Source organism: Microcaecilia unicolor, chromosome 1, assembly GCF_901765095.1.
Source record: "Microcaecilia unicolor chromosome 1, aMicUni1.1, whole genome shotgun sequence".
Classification (NCBI taxonomy): Eukaryota; Metazoa; Chordata; class Amphibia; order Gymnophiona; family Siphonopidae; genus Microcaecilia; species Microcaecilia unicolor.
Genome location: NC_044031.1, coordinates 658,078,746 through 658,103,150, shown reverse-complemented (window position 1 = coordinate 658,103,150; position 24,405 = coordinate 658,078,746). Strand labels below are relative to the sequence as shown.

The following is a 24,405-nucleotide window of genomic DNA, read 5'->3' as shown; positions in this document are numbered from 1 at the left end:
TTTGTTATACTTTGGAGGAGTTTGCTTCAGGTACAGACAGAGAGGTCAGATAGTTGTAATGCCTGAATACCTGCCAAATAAAAGTGGTCTAAGGCCATCTAATCTACTCAGTTAAGCACAGGTGCTGACTGTGGGTGCTTGAGCACCCCTAATATTTTGGGCCACAGTAAATATGACAAACCCCCCCCCCCCTCCCCATTCTTAGTCCATGACGTCCTGCTGCCGGCAGCTCTCCCTCTGGCTTACGAGTGCTGCTAACTACACCGCTGTGAATGAAAGGAGCAGAGCTGCCTCAGGGCCTTGATCTATAGGATGTGGCCCCAAGGCAGCACCTTTCAATCACTGCAGTGCCTCTACCAGTAGCAATCAAGGTGAACTGTGGAGGAGGAGAAGACAGGAAGAGGTGCTGGAGATCCATACTGTGGGTGGGAAGGTACAGGGAGAGAGATACTGGCCCCAGGGGGAAGAAGAGCGTGACAGGGAGACATTGTGTGCATGGAGGGGGAATGGATAGGGAGAAGGATGATGCTGATCACAGGAGAGGGCAAGACACACACAGAAAGGAAATGCTGAATATAAGAGCTGGATCGGGACAGAGGGTAGATACTGAAAATGCAGGAAGGTAAGGGACACGACACAGAGGGGAGATGTTAAGACAGGACTGATGAGGATGGTGAACATGGAGTGAGAAGAAAACCACAAAGAAAAAAAAAGGGGGGGGGGGGGGGGGGAGGCAGAAGAGACACTGGGACCAAAGTAAGCTGAAAAATAAAAAAAATTGCTCAAAGTATTTTATTCTGAATTGAAATAGGTTAAGTTTTTGGAAATGCACATATGATTTTTTCCATTTTAGGTGGCTTCTTGAGATTTCCAGTTCAGTTTTTCTCTTCTTCATATTTTATCTCTGGCTCCTTGTGATTAATTTGTTGTGTTCCTGTTTAACCAGAGTGTGGTGTTCTGCACAGAAATCTAGTAGTTTTGTTTTTCCAAAAAGGTAGCGTATTGGTGTTTTAGGGTCCAGTAGTATTTACACTGCCGCCTTTTCACAAATGAGGTTGTAGCTCTTCGTGTCCTGGCAATTAGTGCTACTATGCATGGTAGTATTCCGAGCGTGTTTTTGCCCTTGCCCAGGTTTGTGTATAGTGTTAAAGATAATTCTACAGAAACTCAAAACCTACTTTAAACAAACACTGTAGATGTGGACTTGTAGCACTATAAAAAAATAAGTTGGAAAAGACCTCAAAGTACTTGGATGCTCAGTTAAATACTGCCATTTCCATCTTCAAAGCACTCACTGGGCCATTACATCATTGGCCAAAAACATCTTGCTCACCTCAGTGAAGTTAAAAAAAAAAAAAAAAAAAACCCCAAAACCAAAAACAAACCTTATTTAATTAGTTATCAAGCTGCATACATATATAAGTGTCAATACCTCAGATCCATAAATTAATAAAATAAGCACTCAAGCTACCAGAGCAATTTGGGAGAAATGCTTTTCTTCAGAAAGTATGGTGAATACCTAAAATAGCCTGGGAGAAGTGAGAACAAGGGAAAACATAGGATGGCTAGAAAAGAGCTATTTTCAAAAAGTGAAGGGGAAGTTTAGGATAAACTGTGTTCTTAGTTTTAGTGGGGCTTCTACTTTAGCTTCAGAACTTGTAGTACAAGAACAGTGCTGGGCAGACTTCTACAGTCTGTACCCTGAAAATGGAAAAGAAATAAAACTTAGTATACATATAAAGTATCACATACCATGTAAAATGAGTTTGGTATCTTGTTGGGCAGACTGGATGGACCGTACAGCTCTTTGTCGTCATTTACTATGTTACATTATAGCATGATTTTTTTTTTTTTGGGGGGGGGGGGGGAGGGGTTGCTGAACACAACCCAACTCGAGGCTATAATGTCTTGTCATCTCATCTTTATTTAATCATTTTGACTTCAAAGGTCTTATGTTCCTGTATTGTTTTAAAGTTCCCTTTCAGGATCCTTACCACAAACTTAGTTGTACAGAGTTCTGGTTTTCTAAAGTGCTCAGGCGTGACATCTGTTTGTACTGGCATTTTTCATATGATGTCTATGTAAATTCAATCTCTTCTTTAGCATCTGACATACTTTTTACACTGAATGATATATGCCACATTGGAAGATGAGCATGTGAAAGATTCCTTAATGTTGAATATTTTTCCTTTGTGAATGATCGTGGGGTCCTGTGAGATATTTTGGCATAGTTTGCAGCTGGATATATTGCAAGGATGTGTGCCATTCTTTTCTTTTTGAGTCTGTGTTGGGAGCTTACTTCTAATTAGCTTGTGTTTTAAGTTGGGTGGCTGTCGGAAAGCCAGCACTTGCTGGTGGGGATGGGAATCTCTCTTTCATTAATTCATCCTCCTGGAGTAGAGGCTGCTGATCTCTTATGATTTTTCGTAAGACCTTTGAAGTCAAAATGATTGACACCCACCCAGACAGGACTTAAATATCTGGGTTTTCTAGCTCATTACAAAGCATAAAATAGTATTGCTTTGTAAATTGTAGTGCTCTCCTGTCTCCCTGACTGTCACCTACCCACCCCCATCCTGTTAGACTGTCACTGAAATGCTTTGATGTTTCGCTCATATATACTGTCATCTACCAACATTTGCTTATTTCCGATCTGACGAAGGGCAACCTTCGAAAGCTAATCAAGAAATGTATTAAGTTATCTAATATAATAAAACGCACCGTGAACGTTCTAATGAGGACAACGTTCTGAAGTCACTCAAACATTTCTTAGGGTTCGTGGATTCGTGATGTGAAGCCAGCCAGGCTGCCAGCCGTCTCTGCCCCGCCCTCGCGTCAAACGTCATGACGTCCAGGGCAAACGTCATGATGTCGATGGCGCAAAAAAAAAAAACCCCGCAGCGTCAGGGAAGGAGGCGGCGCTCCCGACGTCTCTAGCCTTCCCTTCGCTGTGTTCCGCCTTCTTCTGACGTCAAGGATGACGTCAGAAGAAGGCGGAACACAACGAAGGGAAGGCTAGATGTCGGGAGTGCCGCCTCCTTCCCTGACGCTGCCGGAACTGCCGCCACGGAGGTAAATTAAAAAAAAAAAAAAAAAAAAAAAAGGATGTAGGGGGAAGAGAAGAGGGTGGGCAGTTGAACAATGGGAGCGGGAGGGCAGAGGAGAAACGACAGCAAGGATGCGAAGGGGGGGGAGAAGGGGGCGGGACATGCTGGGACATGGGAGAGAAGAGCATGGATGCAAGGGGGGGGTCATGGAAGGGAGAGAGGGGAATTGCTGGAAAAGGATGAATGGAGGGGGCAGGGGACAGAGAAGCATGGATGGGCATGGATTGAGATGGCAGGGCTCAGGGAGAAAGGGGAATTGCTGGAAAATGATGAATGGAGGGGCAGGGGACAGAGAAGCATGGATGGGCATGGATTGAGATGGCAGGGCTCAGGGTGAGAGGGGAATTGATGGAAAAGGATGAATGGAGGGGGCAGGGGACAGAGAAGCATGGATGGGCATGGATTGAGATGGCAGGGCTCAGGGTGAGAGGGGAATTGCTGGAAAAAGGATGAATGGAGGGGGCAGGGGACAGAGAAGCATGGATGGGCATGGCAGGGCTCAGGGTGAGAGGGGAATTGATGGAAAAGGATGAATGGGGGGGGGCAGGGGACAGAGAAGCATGGATGGGCATGGATTGAGATGGCAGGGCTCAGGGTGAGAGGGGAATTGATGGAAAAAGGATGAATGGAGGGGGCAGGGGACAGAGAAGCATGGATGGGCATGGATTGAGATGGCAGGGCTCAGGGAGAAAGGGGAATTGCTGGAAAATGATGAATGGAGGGGGCAGGGGACAGAGAAGCATGGATGGGCATGGATTGAGATGGCAGGGCTCAGGGAGAGAGGGAAATTGCTGGAAAAGGATGAATGGAGGGGGCAGGGGACAGAGAAGCATGGATGGGCATGGATTGAGATGGCAGGGCTCAGGGAGAGAGGGGAATTGCTGGAAAAGGATGAATGGAGGGGGCAGGGGACAGATGGGCATGGATTGGGAGGGCAAGGCTCACACTCTCTCTCTCATATACAATGTCTTTCTGACTCTCACACACACTGTCTCACAATGTATCACATTCACTCTCTATGTGCCACACAGTCACTCACACACTCGCTTGGTCTCATACACTCACTCTCACAGAGAATCTGTCTCACACACACTCTCTCTCGCACACACACACACACACACACACACACACACACTCTCACACTGTCTCACATACACACTTGCACACACTCTCACAAACACACTCACACCCAGACTCACTCTCTCTCTCACACACACACACACTCACACTTTCACTGACTCTCACATACACTCTCCCAAGCATACACACTCCGAGGAAAACCTTGCTAGCGCCCGTTTCATTTGTGTCAGAAACGGGCCTTTTTTACTAGTGTCCAATAAAATATATTTTCTTTTCCATGTTTTATTTTGTTTAACTTCTATTGATTACCTTTAAAAGTGGACTAACACGGCTACCACACCTCTACGCAATTCATGATGAAACAGAGTGTGATATTATATACTTGATTATGGTCTCTTTGGTGTTTCTGGGACATAGATCATAGAAAGTCTATCCGGCCCTATCCTTATGCTCCAGCTGCTTGAATGCCATCAAAGCCCACTCCAGTCTATTTATCTTCTTATTTCTGGGACACGGACCGTAAAAGCCTGTCCAGCACTGACCTCATGTTCCAGCCACTGAAGCTGCTGTCTAAGCCCTTTCCAGCCCATCCTAAAACAGATTGCCATATACGAGACACAGATAATACAAGTCTGCCTGGTAGCAGCCCTAGTTCATCACAGCCAGAGTCTCCATCTAAGCGTCACTCGTGCAGCCATTTAAGTTTACTTTTTTTTTATTTTTTTTATAAACTTCCATTTTCTAATTAGACATCCTTAGTGTTCATCCCATGCCTTTTTGAATTCTGTCTTTTGTGTCTCTACCACCTCCTTAATGGAAGGCTTTCCACATTTCTGCTGTTAAAGCGAGGAGGAGATAGCACTCAAAGAACTTTGTATTCTGTAGATGAGAGACTGGTGCAGGTGCACCTTACATTTCAGCAGGAACCCCATAGGAATGGTTTCCATCCCAATGGGAATCCTAAAGGAACTGCTTCCATCCCCGCAAACCCTGTTTCCGTGCAGGTCTCAAATTGGGAAGTCCAGCCATAACCAGGGCTCAGGTGGAGTGTGGTCTACCCCTGGCTGAGGCAAACCTTCAGGGTGGCAGCCTGAAGGAAGAAGACCGTTACATCAAGTCTGGCTTGGATGGTATCGGAAGTACATTGGGAGAGTGAAATCGTTCTGAATTCCAATTAGGCCACAGGACAGAAATGAGGGTTGTACACATGTTAACCCTGCAGTGACCATTTTGAAAGCAATTATGCTTTACCTCTGATCAATGAAGTGAAACCATTGTTATTTAACTGTTAATGTTCCAGTTACTTTAATCCTCTGAGTGTCATGTGATTCTCGAGTGGATGAGCTGATGGGACCTGGACCTAAGTAAATGACTGCCAGCCTCTCGAGCCCCTCCTCTAACCCGGGAAACACAGGATCAAATTACATCTGATTTTTGGTGCCCAACGTGGGACATATGAGAGGCTGAAGAACTGTGACTGAAGAATTATCAAAAGTGACTTTCGTCTGTGGATTACAAATACCAGAGGCCATTTTGCAGGCCTAGGATTTACAAATTTGTTCCCAGAGATGGAAGATCTGCTGGTTTGTACTGCCTGCGCAGAGCTGCACTGACAGAGAAAAGCAAGCAAACAGCGAGTACCTGGGAGAAGGGTGGGCAAAATTTTGCCGAGTCATGATAGCGATTCCCACGCCAGCCAGGGAAGAGGGTGGCACAATCCAGAAGTGGCATGCGGCTAAGTCTGAGTGCTGAGCTGAGATGTTGCTCACATGTTTTGCCAGGTAGTGGACTGGCACGTGGAGTGAACGTGTATACTTGCTTTATAAAGAGAGAGCAGGAGTGACTTAGTAGGGTGTGGTGTTAGCAAGAGGGAAAAAAAATGACCAAGAGAAATGGCACACTGATTACAAGCTATTGTTGAGCTGACTGTTGAAAAGAGTGCAGTAGTGGGACGAGTCCTCTATCCTGGGTGCGCCTACCGGAGCAAGCCCACACACCGGTGAAGTTGTGCTGCCCAGAATGTGGGACTGGATTCTACAAAAGAGAGGGGGCAATATAACATTGAAAGTACCAGCCTGGGGCCTGTTACAAAGGAACTTAAATCTCCCTTGATTGGCGAAAGCCCAAGTCCAGGATTAATGGGATTCATGGAAGAAAACGGCCTCCCTCTAGAGACCAGAGTGAGATATTGGAGCGAATTTGATGGTGGTCAATGAGCCTCTCCGATCTTAAAACCTTTTTGGGTAAGGGACCTGAGAGGAGTGCATTACAGTCTGAGCCACGGGCTGAAAAGGACCTTCCCCTGTGGTCCAGGCAGAGTGAAATGTCACCTATGCAAGTGGTGCCTGATGCCCGGGATTCAGCTAACCAGTGGCAAGCCTTGGAGTAAAGGAGAAGAGACGAGCGAGTCTCCTTCCCTCATCATCAGCAGTCCAGAACCACAGCAGAGCATGGAGGTGACTTGTTCCCATACAGGAGGTGTTAATGGTATGAGGGCACCCTGATGGTTGGAACTAGGGCGGCACCAGTTTTTGGAGGTCTATGTGGTGAAGTGGAAGTGTCCTCTCGCCTGGCAGAGTTCCTGCAACACAGAAAAGCCAGCACTATGTGGACAATCCTGAAAGAAAGAAAGATCAAGAAATGGGGTTGCCAATACCTGCCACTATCTGTGTCTGACAACGAGTTGAGATTCCCATTAACCTAGCTGTGGAATGGGTGGTAACTAGTCCAGAGGTGGAGAGAATGCTCTGGACTAAAAATTCCAGCTGATGTGGACTCGCAAGGCCGACCACAGAATCTTTAAAAGGGGTGCTGGTTAGGAGGCGCAGTGCTTGAAGATTTGAAGGACAGCATCTACTGGACAGGAAGAGCAGCAAGTACCAAACTCCAAGGTTAGCCGAGTAGACCGGTATTTAAAGAACTGGTCTGGAACCTGTGAAGTCTGGCTTACCCATATGTGCCTCTGGCAGTAATATGCTTAGTAGATCCCCAGAGACAGATCAGGGCCAAGGATGAGTTATGTGCTTGGTAGATCCCCAGAGAGATCAGGGCAAGGACGAGACCTACTGCAGAATGACTCCTGATCTAACCTATGCAGTGGATTAAGAGGGACCTGCTATGCAGGGACACTAAGTCAGTACAAAGAATAGACTGTGGGCCAATCCATTTGATTGCATTATGTGGAAGTGGTAGATTCAGTATACTCCTAAATATTAGTGTGACCCAACCACTGAAGGGAGACCATTGGATGCCGAGCTGAGTGACATCACTTGCAGTGAACCAGCGTGTGGAGTGAATGTGGATACTTGCTCTGTGAAGAGACAGGAGTGGCTTAGTAGGGTGTGAGTGAGCTGACAGGACCTGGACCTAAGTAAACGACTACTGGCCTTTCAAGCCCCTCCTCTAACCTGGGACAGGAGGACCGGGTTATACAACACATATGCAACCCTTTAAGTTTTTAATCATTCAATTAGAGTTCTTCTGTTCATCCCATGCCTTTTTGAATTCCCAACAGTTATTTTTTTCCCCACCACTTTCTTTGAGAGATCAATCCAGGCATCCACTACCCTCTCCATGAAAAAGTTTTCCGACATTACAAGTGTACCACTTTGTAACCTCAATTCATGTCCTCTAGATTTACCACTTCCCCCTTCGCTGGAAAATGTTTCTATATTAATACTGTTCAAGTATTTAAACATCTGTATCATCTCCCCTAACCCTCCTCAGGTATAAATATTCAGGTCTTCCAGTCTCTTCAGTGTCCTTTGGCACAAGCCCCATAATTTTGTTACCTTCCTTTGGACTTCAAGTCTTTACATCTTTTGAAAGATACAGCCTCTAAAACTGAACACAATAGTCCAGGTGGGGCCTCACCAATGACTTGTGCAGAGGCATCAACACCTTTCTTCTGTTTGTTACACCTCTATTCAGACTAGCATCTTTCTGGCTACAGCCACTGCCTTATCACACTGTCATTGCCTTCAGATCCTCAGATATCACCGCAAGATCTCTCTCCCTGTCTGTGCATATCAGCCTCTCGCTGCCTAGCACATATGTCTCCCTTGGATTTCTACTCCCTAAGTGCATCACTTTACACTTCTTTGCATTGAATTTTAATTGCCAAACATTAGACCATTCTAACTTCTGCAGATCCTTTCATGTTTTCCACTCCCTCTGAGTGTCCACTGTTACAAATACCAAATCTTGGTATTATCCACAAAAAGGCAGACCTTACCTCCTAAACCTTCAGCAATGTTGCTTGCAAATTATTGAACAGAATCGGACCCAGCACCAGTCCTTGAGGCACTCCATTATTCACCTTTCCTTCCTCAAGTGAATTCCATTAACCATCACCCTCTGGCGTCAGTCAACCAGTTCCTAATCCAATTCACCACTTTGGGTCCTAACTTCAGCCTGTCAAGTTTGTGAGGAACCATGTCAAAGGCTGGTAACTCATAATTAGATTCATTTGGCACGATTTACCTTTGATAAAATCATGTCTCAGGTCTTGTTGGATTCCAGGAAATTCACTATCCTTTCCTTCAGCATCACTTCCATTACTTTTCCAATAACTGACGTGAGGCTTACCGGCCTGCAGTTCCTTCTCTGACACCACATCTGCTCTTCTCCAATCCCAAGGAACATCCCTGTCTCCAAGGATTTAACAAAGAAAAAGAAAACCTTGCCAGAACCTCTCTGAGCTCCCTCAATATCCTGGTATGGATCCTGTCCAGTCCCATGACTTTGTCCACCTTCATTTTTAAGTGGTTCATAAATGCTTTCTTTCTGTAATTGGTGCTGTATCTACTCCATCCTCATATGTACCTATGCCAATCATGGTTCTTCTCCAGGATTTTCTTTTGTGTACACAGAAGTGTTTAGCTCATTTGCTTTTTTTCTCATTCTTCACAGCATCTTTCAGTCCTTGTTCCATATGTAGTCTTCCTGGTTCAGGAACCAACATAAGCACTGGTAAGTTAGGTGCAAAAAGCATTGATAAAGGCCAAAAGAAAACACAAAGAAGATTGCCTTGAAGGCAAACTCCTAGTAATAACTTTCATGTATATCAGGAGCAGAAAGCCTGCAAGGGAATCTGCAGGATAGATTAAGGAGTAAAAATGGGCACTCAGGAAGGACAGGGCTATAGCAGAGAGAATTATTTGCCTCAGTCTTACTGAAGATGTAGGATCTGTACCAGAGATGTTTTCAAGGATGATAGAGAGGAACTGAAAAAAAAATCTCAGTAAACCTGGAAGATGTATTGAGCCAAATCAACAACCTGGACTGGATGTATACACCCCATGGTACTGAAAATTATCAGAAAGGGTAGGCCAGACCAACAAATAAGAACCAGATAGGAGTCAGTGCAAACAGTTTCTAGAGGCAAGTTAACAAATCTTAGGTAACATGTACAATTTACATGGCAGCTGCTGGTAGAGGCAATGGGATTGCGCATCCTGTAGTAGTGATTGAGTTTTAAGCTCTTCTATGTAGGACCCTGATACATACAAATAACTAAGCATACTGAGTGACCAGTCTAGGATAGAAATGTACATTCTTATATAGCATATCTTAGTTTGCCTTAAAACTACTAAGAGGAAGTTCATTACAACAGAATCAGGATGCTGTTAGCTGAGCACAACAAAAATCAGGAAATGGGACAGCTGCAGATACATTGGTCTGTGTGTCAGAAAGGAACATGGGGGTGGGGGGGGGGGGAAGGAGGTGGGTTAGAGAAATCAATAAGGGAACACGCACACATAGGGTTGGCAGGAGTTGGCTTGGGAGCAGAGCTTTTTCCTAGCTCTTACTTCTAATCTCTGCTTATTTCTGCTCCAGATTACTAATTGATGAAGAGAAATAAAGCACACTGTTGAAGTTGACAACGGGTTGTGCAAGTTATTTTCTTGAGCAAGTCTCCACCTGGGAGAGGTAGAGAAAGTTGCCCCTCAGCAAGTGTACGACTCAAATATGAAATTGCAGATCTGCTGTTGATGATCTGTAACCCATCACCTGAAGTACAAGATAAATTGGAGATTGACCAATGTAATGCTTATTTTTAAAAAGGGATCCAGGGTACTTTTCTGGAATTAAATCTCCAATATTGGGCTGTTACTCCCTCAGACAGCCTTTGCACAGGTGGTGCTCCTGGGTTATGCCGAGCAAAATCTTAAAAACCTCCAATACCCCTCTTGCAAGAAAAATCAAAGATGGCAACAGCAGTGACCACCACTGTCAACCCAGTGGTTACACTAGAAGTTGCAGTGTTTGATCTGCCACCCATGAAATCAAGGATGGATTTGACTCCCATAATCAGTGAGTCGTGCAGGTCAAGGAGCGCATCATACAGCTGGAGGCCCAAACAGACTGGCTCCAGGAGTTAGAATGGCGCATTATACTCCACTTTCTCCTGCAATCACAGAAAGTCTGTGACTAGTGGGTCTCAGACCACAAAAAAAAAAAAAAAAAAACCCAAGAGAATTTTGTGACTGGTTGGGTCTTGGCTGCCTAGTGTGCCAAGGTTGCCTAAAAACCATCACACTTTCCTCATCGAGAGCACACACCGCGTGTGTTGGTGCCAGGTAGAGGACCACTGCAGGAGACCTGTTATTGTCTGGCTTTTAAAGCTATGCTGAAAAGGAACTGAAATGTGAAAAAAAAAAAAAAAAAAAAGAGCTTCAATCTCTAACTTACAAAAAGTGCAAACACACACACAACCCCCCCCCCCCCCCCCCCCCATCTTACTGTTTGAAGAATGTGACTGTGAGGAAAGCTATGGTGCCATACTGCATGGATTATAAGTGAGAACTTAAGGTGTCCCTTCGATTTGGCTCTGCAATTTGAGAACCCACAAGATCCGAGGCTTCTGTATTAGAACGCTTGCCAACGCCTGACTTGTATACCACTTAGTGGTTGCCTTGGGAGAGGACTGGAATCCCGTAAACTCCAATGTTGGCAGATGGGACAATATAGTCCGTTTGGAAGGTACTTTCAGGGCCTACAAATTGGGGCCCTTATCTGGCAGTGACACATTGTGCTGGAACTATGTGATCCTATGTGTGAGGTCTACCAGTGGGACTCCTTTCTGCTTCTCACCATAGGATTGTGCTGTTACATCTACCCAGAGGAGTCTTGATGGGCACTGTTCCTGCCTTGCTCACCTGATGCTTGATTAGCCTGCCTGACATGGTTTGTCCTCTCTCCTTGTGGCAGCTTGGTGGAGGACATTGCCAGAGGTTTTTTTTTTATTTTTTATTTGCTTTGGATTTTGTGGTCTGCATTATTACAGTTTGTAGTTGTGTATATTAGAAACTGAAGCTTGGGGATTTGGGGGGGGGGGGGGGGAAGGAGAACCCATTATGGTTTGATTTAGTGAATTTCAATATTGTTTGGGACCAGGTGGGGGAACTGGAAGGGGTGGAGACAGGGGTATTGCAATTGATGTGGGTACTGTGGGCTGTGTGGTTTGTTTTTTGTGGGCTGGAGTGGCTGTAATGTTTTCTGGCTTGGGGGGGGGGGGGGCTTCTTGGACAGAGTCTGCTATTCAACTTTGGATGTTGATGGGTTTAACTTACCTCTTAAGAGAACCACAACCTCAATCCATATATATATGCCGATGATGTAACAATATACATCCCTTTCAAACAAGACATCAAAGAAATCCACAACGAAATCAAAGTCTACACATCATGAACACATGGGCAGATGCATTTCGTCTGAAATTAAATGCAGAAAAAACTCAATGCCTGATACTCACCTCCCAATACAACACGAATGAATTTACCACTATAAACACACCAAAACTAAACCTTCCAATCTCAGAAACGCTAAAAATCCTTGGAGTCACTATCGACCGCCACTTAACACTCGAAACTCATGCAAACAATACATCCAAAAAGATGTTCTACTGCATGTGGAAACTGAAAAGAATAAGACCATTCTTCCCAAGATCAGTCTTTCGTAGCCTAGTGCAATCCCTCGTACTCAGTCATTTGGATTACTGCAACTCACTGTACGCAGGTTGCAAAGAGCAAATACTGAAGAAACTTCAAACAGCCCAGAACACAGCAGCCAGACTCATCTTTGGAAAACCAAAATATGAAAGTGCAAAACCCTTACGAGAGAAACTACACTGCTTCCACTCAAGGAACGCATTACTTTTAAAGTATGCACATTAATCCACAAAATCATTCACGGCGAAGCTCCAGCCTACACGTCTGAGTTAATAGACTTACCACCCAGAAACGCTAGAAGATCATCCCGAACCTTCCTCAACTTCCACTTCCCTAATTGCAAGGGCGTAAAATACAAGACGCTACACGCATCAACCTTTTCTCACATGAGCACGCAGTTCTGGAACACACTGCCGCGCAACCTGAGAATGATCTACAAGCAAGCCTCCTTCCGCAAACTATTAAAAACCCATCTTTTTGATAAAATTTACGGAAAGAACCAAAACACAAAGTCCACACTCACTGTTCACTAATGCTCAATACATCCATTTCTGAACTCTCACCCCCGTAATCTAACTTCACCTCAACCTCCACTTCCCTAATTGCAAGGGCGTAAAATACAAGACGCTACACGCATCAACCTTTTCTCACATGAGCACGCAGTTCTGGAACACACTGCCGCGCAACCTGAGAATGATCTACGAGCAAGCCTCCTTCCGCAAACTATTAAAAACCCATCTTTTTGATAAAATTTACGGAAAGAACCAAAACACAAAGTCCACACTCACTGTTCACTAATGCTCAATACATCCATTTCTGAACTCTCACCCCCGTAATCTAACTTCACCCATACCTTTATCCACAGATATATGTATACCACACAATGCCCTTCTAGCTTCCTGCTGTCTCCTTCCAATGTTTCAAAGCTTTGATCCATTGTTATATTCTGCAACAATACTTTGATTGTCTCGCATAACTCTTCACAATGTAATCCATAACCAAGTTGTAACAAATTGTACTTCCATCATTCATATATTGTAAGCCACACTGAGCCCGCAAAAAGGTGGGAAAATGTGGGATACAAATGCAATAAATAAATAAATAAACCAACCAAAGTTTTGGCTGTGTTGTGAAAGGATGGAGAAGCTTATAGGAAATGCACCTCATGGTAGTGGTCCCATATAAGAGGCTTGGGGAGGCTAAGCCTCCTCAGCCCAACCATGACCTTCCCCTTGCTGCTGCCCACCCCCCAAACGCAGGGCTGCCTGGCACTGCAGCCAAGCAGCTCTCGAAAGTTTCCTCCGATGTCCGATCCTTCCCTCCCTCAGCTGAGCTTCCGAGAGAAGGGAAGGGAGAAGCTGGACTGGAGGCGAGCCAGCAGTGCTTTTTTTCATCATTGCCGTTGCCACTAAACTAAAACAGTTAAACACGCGCCGGGGGGAGGGGGGGGGGGGTGAACGGAGAGAGAGGAGGGCTAAGGGCTGTCGATCGGAAATCGGAGGAAACTTTCGAGAGCTGCTTGGCTGCGTTTGAGGGGTGGGTGGCATGAATGTTGCAGGCTGCAGCACGCAGCTGGTCTAAGCGGCTCTACATTTTATTTCATGCAGATCTCTTGTTTAAAAAAAAATAACTAAATGGACTAAGCGCCCCTAATGCAGTCCATTGGTTTGAGTCTTTTATTGCTAAATTGCTTTGTTGTTGTGAGGAAGAGGAGGAAGAGGTATTGTGACTTATCTGTTATCAATTATGGATTTAAGCTCCACCCCTGGCCCCACCCCTAACCCCACCCCCTTTAGCCTCCCCAAACAGTTGGGCCACCGACCGCCTATGCATGAGAAGTTGAAAAGAAGCTGGGTGGGGAGGTGCATTACTCCTTTCAGTGATGGCCAGAGGGAGTTGCTATTTTTATCCATAGGCAACTCCCCTTTCAAATCCATAAGATGCTCCAGGATAAGGAGGAGTTGTTTGCTACACTTTTATGAGAACTGTGGGGGCAAATATTATGCTTTATGTACCCAAAATCTACAGGTCACAGGTTTTTCTGATTTAGTTGCCCAATTGGCTAGTTACCCATATTATGCACTTTATTGTATGGATTTCAACATAGTGGCTAACTCTTTGGTGGGCTGCAAGCCTCCCAAAACTCTAGAAAGATTACAGGGGAAGGGAGGGGAGGTAAATTCTTACTCAACAGCTTGGGGTTTTGGATGTGTGGCATGCTCTGCATCCTATAGAGCGAAGTCACTTATTTTCATGCTCATGTCTATGCACAATTACCTCTTGTTCACCCAGCATGTGCTTTCAAATGTGAACAAGGTGACCATTGATGAGCCTACAGTTATCTGATCATACACCAGGTGATAGTTATGCTACGTTTTTTTGCATAAGGACCGGGATTTAGTTTGGAACCTTCCCCCTTCCTTATATCAAGACCCCAATTTTCACACATCTTAGGGTGAAATGGTAGGAATATGATGCTAATTCTCTAGATATGGGCCCTGTTTATTAGGAGGCTTCCAAGGCTGTACTTGGGGGTCATATATCTCATCAGGCCTGTTTAAAGAGCTTGGGAGGAGAAATTGCTCCAAGGAGCATCAAGATTTGTGGCAGGTGCATGTCTAGACCCTTCCTCCAAACAAGAATTGATGCCATATTGCAGCAAAGAGCTAAACAGAATCTTTACTATCAGAGGTACAATTTACACATCTGGTGCGACAAGACCAAGAGACTCCTGGCCAATTTGGCGATACCACCATAAAACCAAATTATGCTGCGCAGGCTGTCCAATTTTTATGAAAAATTATAAACGAGTCAAGATGCGCAGGGTACCAGGCCTGTGTTACCTTTAGATTGTAAGCTCTCTTGAGCAGGGACTGTCCTTCCCCATGTTTTAACTTGTACAGCGCGGCGTAACCCTAGTAGTGCTATAAAAATGCTAAGTAGTAGTAGTATTTCTCATATTTCCCAGTTTGTCCTATTTTATGAAAAATTATAGTGTCAAGGGACTGTGGATGAGGCTGCTAGACTGTTTTCTTTGGTGGATTGCAGCTTCCACAATTTTAGCAATTCTCAAGTGTAAAATTTGGGTAGGCCCATAACCTCAGAGCTTCAAGTAGCCATTAAACATCTCAAATTGACTAAGGCACCTGGGCCCGATGGGTTGGACTTGGAAGTATTACAAAATCCTTAGCAATTTAGCAACGCCTTATTTGAGGGAACATGTAACAGGCTGTTGGGAGACCAGGTTACACAGAGGCCAATTTTGCTTGTGTCATCCTTTTTCCTAATCCTGGAAAGGATCCTGAACAGCTGGGTTCCTATATACCCACCAAGATATTAAGCTATTGGCAGCAGTCCTAGCTGCCGGCTCAATTATCTCCCACTAGTTATACATGCAAATCAGGTGGGATTTGTCCCCGAGCGATATGCCTCCATGAATTTGGGCACTGTTACGATGGTCCCACATGAGAAAAGGGCAATCAGGCAGATATCACTAGTCTTGATATAGAAAAGAAGTCATTAATCTGCTCTGGCCTCATTTTTTCTGGGTTTTGGATAAAATTTGGCCAGGGAATTTTGTAGGATTATCATCTCCACCTCTTGACTTGCTGAGGGGGAACCAGACAGATGTCCTAAGTCCCCCTTGCTCTTTTTTTTTTAGCTCTGGAACCCCTGGCAGTGTGAATACAGGAAGCCAACAGATAAAACCCAACTGAGTATGTTTATGATGACATGCTTCTTTATGTATACTGTGCCTCAGAACCTGGAAAGATTTTGATTAGTCCAATTTGGTATGTTTTCAGGTCCAACTATGGTAAGTCAGATGTCCTACTGAAGGGTGGAATTGAGTGCTGGCACCAGAGATTTTCTATTAGGTCCATTGCCCACAGCTTGAACTACTTGGGAATATTCCTGAAACCCCCCCCATGGTGATGTACCAATGTTTAACATTCCTATTATAGAAAAAAAATTAAAACTGCTTGAAATGAACAACCTCCCATTGTCCTTCATGGGTTCAGTGGCGCTTGTGAAGATAGTGATCCCTAAGTTGCTTTATTCCCTCCAAGCTTTGCTTATTGGGTACATAGGAAGGAGAAGATGGCACTGCAATCCATATTTCAGAAATTCATCTGGAGAAATGAGGCGAGGATAGTATCTGGGTTAAAAAAAATTGACAAGTTTCTGGAGGAAAGTCCATACTCTATCGAGATAAACATGGAGAAGCCAGTACTTGTCCCTGGTATCAGTAGCATGAATCTTGCTATTTGGGATCGTTAGCTACTTGTAACCTGAATTGGACACCGTTTGAAGAAGGATACTAGGCTAGATGTACCACTGGTCTCACCCTATATGCCTATTTATATTAAGTGCTGAGAAGATGCTTTGCTATTCTGAAAGCACATTCATCCACTGCAATTCTAGCGATTAGTCTTTTTTTTTTTTTTTAAAAAGGAGACCTCTACTTTGATGATAGATTTCTTTACCCTTTAAAAGAATTGAATTTATCTTGTAATGTAGCTATTAGTTTTTGATCCTAATTTCATCATCTAATCCCATTACACAATTTGGGACTAGTGTATTGTATTACCCAACTGAGCTACATGCTTTCCCTACCATCCTAGATATGTAGTACCATACATGCCTGTTCAGTTACAAGTCCTTACCTCCAACAGTTAGAGAGAATGGATCCACCTTGAAAGCTGACCCAGCCAGGACTTTATCAGAACCAATTTTGCTGATGAGAGTTTGTAGAATGTCTTGACTAGCTGGTGCTGGTTTCTGGAATATCAGGTCCCCTCGACAGAGTACAAATCCACTCCTAAAGACAGGATGCCATGCTTTTAGTATTAGAGGGTTTTGGAAAGCCTGGGCAAGGATTGCAATAGATTCAGTAAGAAGTGTAGCTTTGTATACTAAGGCTAATCAGGATAGCATGGATACATTGAGCATTGAGTTCCTCAGAAGAGGAGATGGCCATCTTCACATTTTTCCTGTACAACGGCAAAACAAAAAAAAAGTCAGGCTTGATCTGGCAAGAGCCACCCAGTCTGGCTTTTCTGTTATCACTATAAGTTTTCCTTTTAGGGTGGTGTTTCACACCCACACAAGTCCTAAGATGCTCACACAATTAAAACAAAGGAAAAAATGTAGAATGTGACTTCAGTTATGACCTTTCCAAATCCAAGCTCAATGTGAAGTTACCCATTTATCTGACCAAGCTCTTTTGGGAAGGGAAATATCTGGATTAAAAAAAAAAAAAAAAAAAAAAAAAAAAAAAAAAAAAGAGTGCTGTCCCATCAATTGATATGCAAGTGAAGAGACCAAGGTAACTTATGGAGGCAGCTTAAGTAGTACTGAAAGTTATCAGGACAATGTGGCCAACATAATGTTATAGAGCAGTTCCTATTATGAGAGGGGAGGGATAGGTAGGAAACAAAACAAAGTAACCAATACACTAGACAGGGGTGGTCAAATTGTCACCTAAACTCCAGATTAACAGTCCTGCACAGATGACAACCTAATTAAGGTCAAATTGGGGTGTGTGTGTGTGTGCGCAAAATGGGACTCTGAGGTAAAGCGCTCCCCATTGCATAATGAAACCATCGCACACGTAGGGGAATAAATCCCAATAGCTATTACAGATCACTTGACCTAGCCTGTAGTGACAGTACCCTATCAAATAAGCGTTACAGCATGGGCTGAGACCCAAATTGCTGCCATAGGCTGGATACAAGCCAAATACAGGCCAATTTAAACATTGATTGCTGCCTTTATACAACTTCTGCCCAAACTGATTTTGCTACTCCCCAGCAGAAATCCCCCCCCCCCCCCAATGGGTAATGGACAAACCATACAGATTGGCATGTTGTGGTGATTGTCTCTCCCCCCCCCCCCCCCAGCAGCCTCTGAACCCCACTAGGCAGCAACTCAGCACCACAGCAGTGTATGGTACCTATCTCCTCCCTCCGACCTACTGCTGTTCCCAGATCCACTTGTACACTGATGGTACAGCAGCAGATACCATCTATTCACTTTGATATGCTAAGGAAGATCTCATTGGCCCATGCAGCTGAAGAGTGGGAGGCTTCTGCATGGACCAATGACTATGCCATTAGAACGCAAGAATCCCTTACAGCTCACTGGTCTTGTAATAAGAGCTCTGCAGTAGAACAAGGCTGCTAGGAAGGTTTGACCTAGGAGTATCCCAGTATAATACTCACAGAACATCTCGAATCACTACTTGCAAGAGATTGTCGTTTTTCCCGAGAGCATGCAAAACCTGGAAAGAAGAAATAAAGTGCCTTACAATGACAAATGCACAGGAAAGCTCTCCCTCATTCCCCCCTCCCCCCCCCCCCAGTGTACTATAAAATATATACTGCAAGCTTTTTACAGCTCTAAAAAAAAAATTTGTATAAATGGCTTCGTTTGTATACCATTGTCCCTGTGATACACAACTGTATGTTGATTAGATTCATCTAGGTTTTGTGCAAACCACCACAATAAATTAGGATACAAGTGTGGGGCTAGAAATTACACACTAAAGATACTTGCCCTTAAAAAAGCCCCCGTGACAAAAGGAGTCTCCCTTCTTTCCATTCCCTCATCTTTGTGTAAAAGATAGGATGCAACAATACATCAAGAATGTTTCAGCCAACACTAAAGTCTGAACAAGATCAGAAGACCCATTTTTATTCTATCCATTTCCCCTTTTTGTGGTAATTGAGCATGCTACATACCCCTCCCCCATCAAGGATATTCTGCTTCTCCCATTCAAAGCAGGAAACGTATTATTAAATTCCTGAAGTCACTACTTGTATTAAACCCAAGACAAAACTTGTGTTCTTACTCAGGCCAATGTAGTGCTCATGTACAATACTACCAGAGGAGTTCTGCAAGAGGGTTTACAAAAGTAACACAAAAAAAACACCACCTTACTGTAGGTCAGACACCATAAAACATGGCCATTCAACTGCATTAAGATCAACACCCATTTCTCATTGCAATGAATTTCTGGATACTCACAGCAGCAGAAAGATCCCTGGTGAGGTTCTGGAACTCTTTAGACAAGTGGTCCAGCAGCTGTATGTCAAACTTTCTATTTGTGACTCTGAAGGTGATGGGAAAAACTTGCAGGTCCAACAGGACACCTAAAATGGAAAGTGTGTGTTTAAAGGAAAATCTGTTTCTTGTATAAAAAAAAGTTTGTAATTTTTTTCAGGGATTACATGTTTATAAACTTTAGTAAGCAACAACGTGTAACAGAATAGCTTCTTGCCTTGGAATTAACTATGATCTGTTACCAGTATCTACTTTTACAAGATCTAATCTTACATGACCAGGATTCTTGCAAGTTTAAAAAACCCCCAAAAAACTTACCATTAGTACTTGACCAAGAGCTGCATACTTGGTACATGGACAATTCCGTGATCTACCTATGCCTTAAGAAGCTCTTTCCTAAAGCCCTGAAAAACAGGTCAGCAATTTATCCAAGAAAATTAACATCCATCAGATCCTGGCCCATATCAGCCCATTTCCAGTATATTGTTCTTAGGAAACTGGTCAGTGTTGCAGCAACATTGCTCCTCTATTGTTTGAAGAGTTTCCATTTCATTTCATTTGTAACTTCCAGGAATTTTATTAGGTTTCCATGCAGGGTCTTTTGCTGAACAATTTCCATCTTGAACTGGACCATAAAAACTGTACTCCTGTTCTTCAGCCCTCAAATTCTGCTAGTCTTCTTATTTCACTAAGAAAATGCGGTATCCAAAAAAATGACAGCCTTGGCAATTTCTCTTCACATATGCACATCGTAGTCTGTAGGTGCTGGGGGTTGGCAGACTGGGCAATTGGGTGTCCATGCATTTGTGCTGATTTTTATATCCCTTTATGTTAGGTGACCTTTGATGATGTAGTACTCAAGTGGTCTCATTGTCAAGTATAAGTTTTGTTAGACACCAGTAGGGTTGCATAGTCAGTAAAATTCAATATAAATCCTTCCCTAGAAGACCTGCCACCCTCATCTGCTCAGGGCCAGGACCTAGGAATGATGTACTTAAAATATATCATTTGAGTTCAGGCCATCTTAAAGCAACCAAATATTAGGCATCAGTATAGGGACAGCCTAATTACAATGGCTTTTGCCTTTGTTGCTGAGAGTTCTTAGTGTAGTCTTCTTAGAAGTACCTCATACTTTGTTAGCTCAGAATTCCCCCTGTACAGGTTATATTTATTTTATTTATTGCATTTGCAGGCTCAATGTGGCTTACAATCAGAGTGTGGATGCCTCATTTTGAATGAGACTGGCTTCCTATTGAATATTGCTTCTTAATTTCAAGATTGGCTTTTGGAGCTCATGGTACATAGCATAAAATGATTCTTCCTGTGATTTTTATACCAGTAGACCCGCTAGCCAATCCCAAACTAGTATGCACTAGAAGCATGCTTTTGTGGCACCTTCCTCCCAAGGTCAGAGTCTGCTACCTAAGCAGTTCAAGACTTCAAAACATTATTCAGTATTTGGTTTGAATTGGATAAATTTGTGTTTTTGTACACACATTTGTATGTTGTACCTCAATGGACTGAGGTAGTTTTTAAGTAAATAGTAATGGGCAGAACTCATTCAGGTATAAGTTGACATACATGTTATCAAAATGTTATTTGCACGACAGATCAGAATGACCTACTAAAAGCAAATCTGTGACAACAACTTCCACTGCAAAATTATGCTAGGGGAAGAAATGTCAAGCACAAAGCAGAGACCCTCTCTTTTCTGTCATTGGCATCTCTCATGAGCCCAGGTCATGACTATACAGATGTAACCCTATTTTGTTGTCCCCCCCTTCCTATCCCATCAATATTTTAGTTCCATTCTTTCCTGTGTCTTGTCTGATTATACATCCCATTTTAGCCCATAAGCTGCCCAAGCTGAGCAGGATAGTAAACCCGAAACAAACTGGGAAGAGGGCATTATGCCTGCCAAAGCTGTATCCAGCCTTAACGGACTAGATTAAAAAAAAAAAAAAAGTATACAAGGTGTTTTATTCTTGTACATTAAATTGAAAGTTCACAAATAGTTTCTGCAGTTCCTGATCTGGCAAGATTCCAGTGCAGGGACAGTAAGCAAAAGCATACCTCTTCATTTAGTGTGCTCTTTTCTGAATTGGGAACCGCAGCACCATAAAGAATAAGAGGGAGCATTCCTCACCAAGTCTCTTCCTTGTAATCTTAAGTTGCCCTTCAGGCAAAAGGTTTAAATGTTTAGCCACAAATACTGACCATCCACTGAGAGAGATGTCAGATCTACTGATTGGTTGACGAGGTGCTTCAACAACTGCAAGATTTGGTGGACATCAGCATGGATTTGGGTGTCAATGTAAAGGTCCCCTTGAATGAGAAGGTCTCCTTTGATATTTCTGCAGAAATGAGATTTAGGTCAATGCACAGATCATCATGGATCAAAAGTAGTTACAAGCCATGGAGGTATAGACCACAGTATAGTGCTGCCCCAGCAGGGGCGTGCTGGTAAATTTTTAACAACGGGCTCTCTCTCTGGGCATAGCCGGCCCTGAAAAAAAAAATTGGGGGGGGGGGAGGCGGGGGAATACATGCCTCTCTCTCCCCTCCCTTGTGCAGGCACGCTAGGCATACCTTTGCCGAGCCCCACCAGCCAATAAATGGACTGCCACCATTCCCTGCTGCTTGTTTCTGGCTCTAAGCAGCATGATGGAACCTTCTTGCGCTTGCATAAAAAGTCCCAGCCTGATGCTCAGAGTCAGAAACAAGGAGCAGGGAGCAGCAGCAGTCTATTTACTTGGCTGGTGGGGCCAGCATCACTGCCAGCAAAGTAAAAGAGAATTCAGGAGGGGGCCCCAAGCCCATATTTTTGGAGTCAGTTGTTAAAAGTAGCCATGGGAGGCCTACTTTAACAACCGGCTCCCAAAATTCTTAACGGCTCTCGCGAGCCTGTGAGAGCCTGCTCCAGCACACCACTGTGCCCCAGGCATCATGTAGGGTTTACCTATGCATTGCATAACATACAGGACTACCCAATGACTACAAGCCGTGCCCCAAACTCAGGCCTTGATTAAGTGTGCTACCAGATCAACATGCTATACATTACGTGCTTTATTAGTTCATTGCTTTTTGTGGACAATGGCAAAGTGATGTATAATAGTTAAAACAGTAGGAATAAAAAGGAGAAAGGAACTACAATATGCACTAGGAGAATGTAGTGAAAAATGTTTGACACTTGAATCTAGGTCAATTTTAAACCACCACCCTTATCCTAGGAATATTCTAGGCCATGTATCAAAGGCTGTAGAAAACAGATGGGTCTAGAGATCTGTTCTTAAAAATTTAGGATAAAATGAATTTTGGAAGGGAATGCCAGAGGAATGGTGAAAAGGAACAGGTTGATTTGAGGTGACCAGAAGATACTGGGAAAGTGCATACGTGCTGGAATGAAGAACCTTGTGTTAAAAAAAGTGAGAATTTTGAACTTTATTCTAAAGGCAACAGGTAACTAGTGGTGTATAAAAGAGGAACACTGATCAATCTTGAAATAGAATTCTGATGGCCATGTTCTGAACATATTGAAGCCCGTGTAGAAGGGCATGAGAATTAGTGTAGGCAACATTGCAATCAAGTCGCAAAATAACCAGCTGTGCTGTTCTAGGCTAGGTGAGGTTACAAAGCTTTAACAGCCAGCTAAACCATTCCCAAGTACAAACTTTTACCAGCAGACATGTAGCAATCAGAGCAAACAAAGAATCAACCGAGTTCAGTTGCTTGGAAAGATTGGCCTTCTGCAAACGGATAACATACCTAGCCACCTCAGAGGCATGTTAATGGCCAGAACCGCAGCCCAGCTGAGAGGAGAAGCTGTAATTCTCAAAGGGAAAGTGTGGGAATATTGGTGAAGAATTCTGATGGAATCACAGTAGATTAAGGCGAGATCAGCCCCTGGAACTGCTGCTGATAAAAAGGCATGCTAGGAAGACTGGGACACAGCCCTCAGGAGGCAGGGGAGGACCCTAGTGCACGGTGCTATCTGTACACAGATTCTATTGAATATAAATATTCATATTAACATAATGCACCCTGCCGCCGTGAACATGGGGGCAGAACACCAGTGCAAGATAGTAACCTGAGAAGGCTGATCTAGGAAAGAGCAGTAGAATATTGCCAAGGACAACAATATGAGGTTCAAAAGTAAAATTACCATCAATCACAATCTCAAGGTATTTGAAATTAAGAGACCAGTTTCAGAACCACAAAGAAGAGAAAGCGATATAGTTGGGGCAAAAGTGAAGAAAGTGACCAGTGATCCAACACCAATTGCCTTTTGAAAAACAGTATGATTTTCAGTAAGCCGATCAGGGATCCAATCTAATGCTAACTGCAAGGATGATAGCCCCAGTGCAATAGATCAAGAGAATGCCAGCGTAGTAGTATAAAGAAGGGCCCAAATTATGGATTAACAGGGCAAGTGGGCTCAGAAAGATGTTGAAAAGCAAAAATGGGTGAGCACTGAGCCCTGGAGGTACCCCACAAGAGTTGAAGACTACTGTAAAGGACCTGTGGGCCAGAAAAGGAGGCAATCTAGGCAAAGGTTTGACTAATACAAAACGTCCTGAAATCACTGAACTAGGAGAGTGATTGATCAAATGGTACTACTAGATCTAAAGGCAACAAAGGGCAATTCCCCCTCCTCCCCCCCATCAAATATAGAATGAATGTTGCCAAGGAGCTTAGCAATGACAGTCTCAGTGTTGTGTCCCTGACAAAATCCAGATTGTCCTTCATTAAAGGCACTAATGACTTGGTAAACATTACTCAGGCAGTAATACAGCTCTGCTTCCTGTTCCAGCTTCTCCTATACCAGGCACTATGTAGAGGGAGGTGAGCCTGGAGTACATACTGCACATCCATCAAGCCTAGCATCCTGTTTCCAACTGTGGCCAATCCAGGAAACAGTATACATTTTATGCTGCTTATTCTAGAAATAAGCAGTGGATTTTCCCCAAGTCCACTGAATTTCCTTTAGGAAGTCATCCAAACCTTTTTTTTAAAGCCTAACTACTTTTACTACTTTCTCTGGCAACGAATTCCAGAGTTTAATTACATGTTGCGTGAAGAAAAATTCCAATTCATTTTAAAGGTAAATCAATAGAAATATTTTTATATTTCTATTGATTGCCTTTAAAAGTGGACTAACACTGCTACCACACCTCTCAATTCATTTTAAAAATTTACTACTTTCT

General features: G+C 43.6%; 1 protein-coding gene across 1 annotated transcript in view; it reads right to left on the bottom strand.

The window, feature by feature from the left end:
• Positions 1 to 24,405, bottom strand: part of LOC115457306 — a 58,352-nt gene that overhangs the window by 10,679 nt on the left and 23,268 nt on the right. The window contains exons 8-11 of the mRNA XM_030186730.1: positions 21,419 to 21,555; positions 19,166 to 19,290; positions 18,361 to 18,419; positions 16,804 to 16,958 (exon numbers count right to left, since the gene is read on the bottom strand). Of these exons, the coding sequence (XP_030042590.1) occupies positions 16,804 to 16,958; positions 18,361 to 18,419; positions 19,166 to 19,290; positions 21,419 to 21,555 (476 nt within the window). The remainder of the gene's footprint in view (positions 1 to 16,803; positions 16,959 to 18,360; positions 18,420 to 19,165; positions 19,291 to 21,418; positions 21,556 to 24,405) is intronic.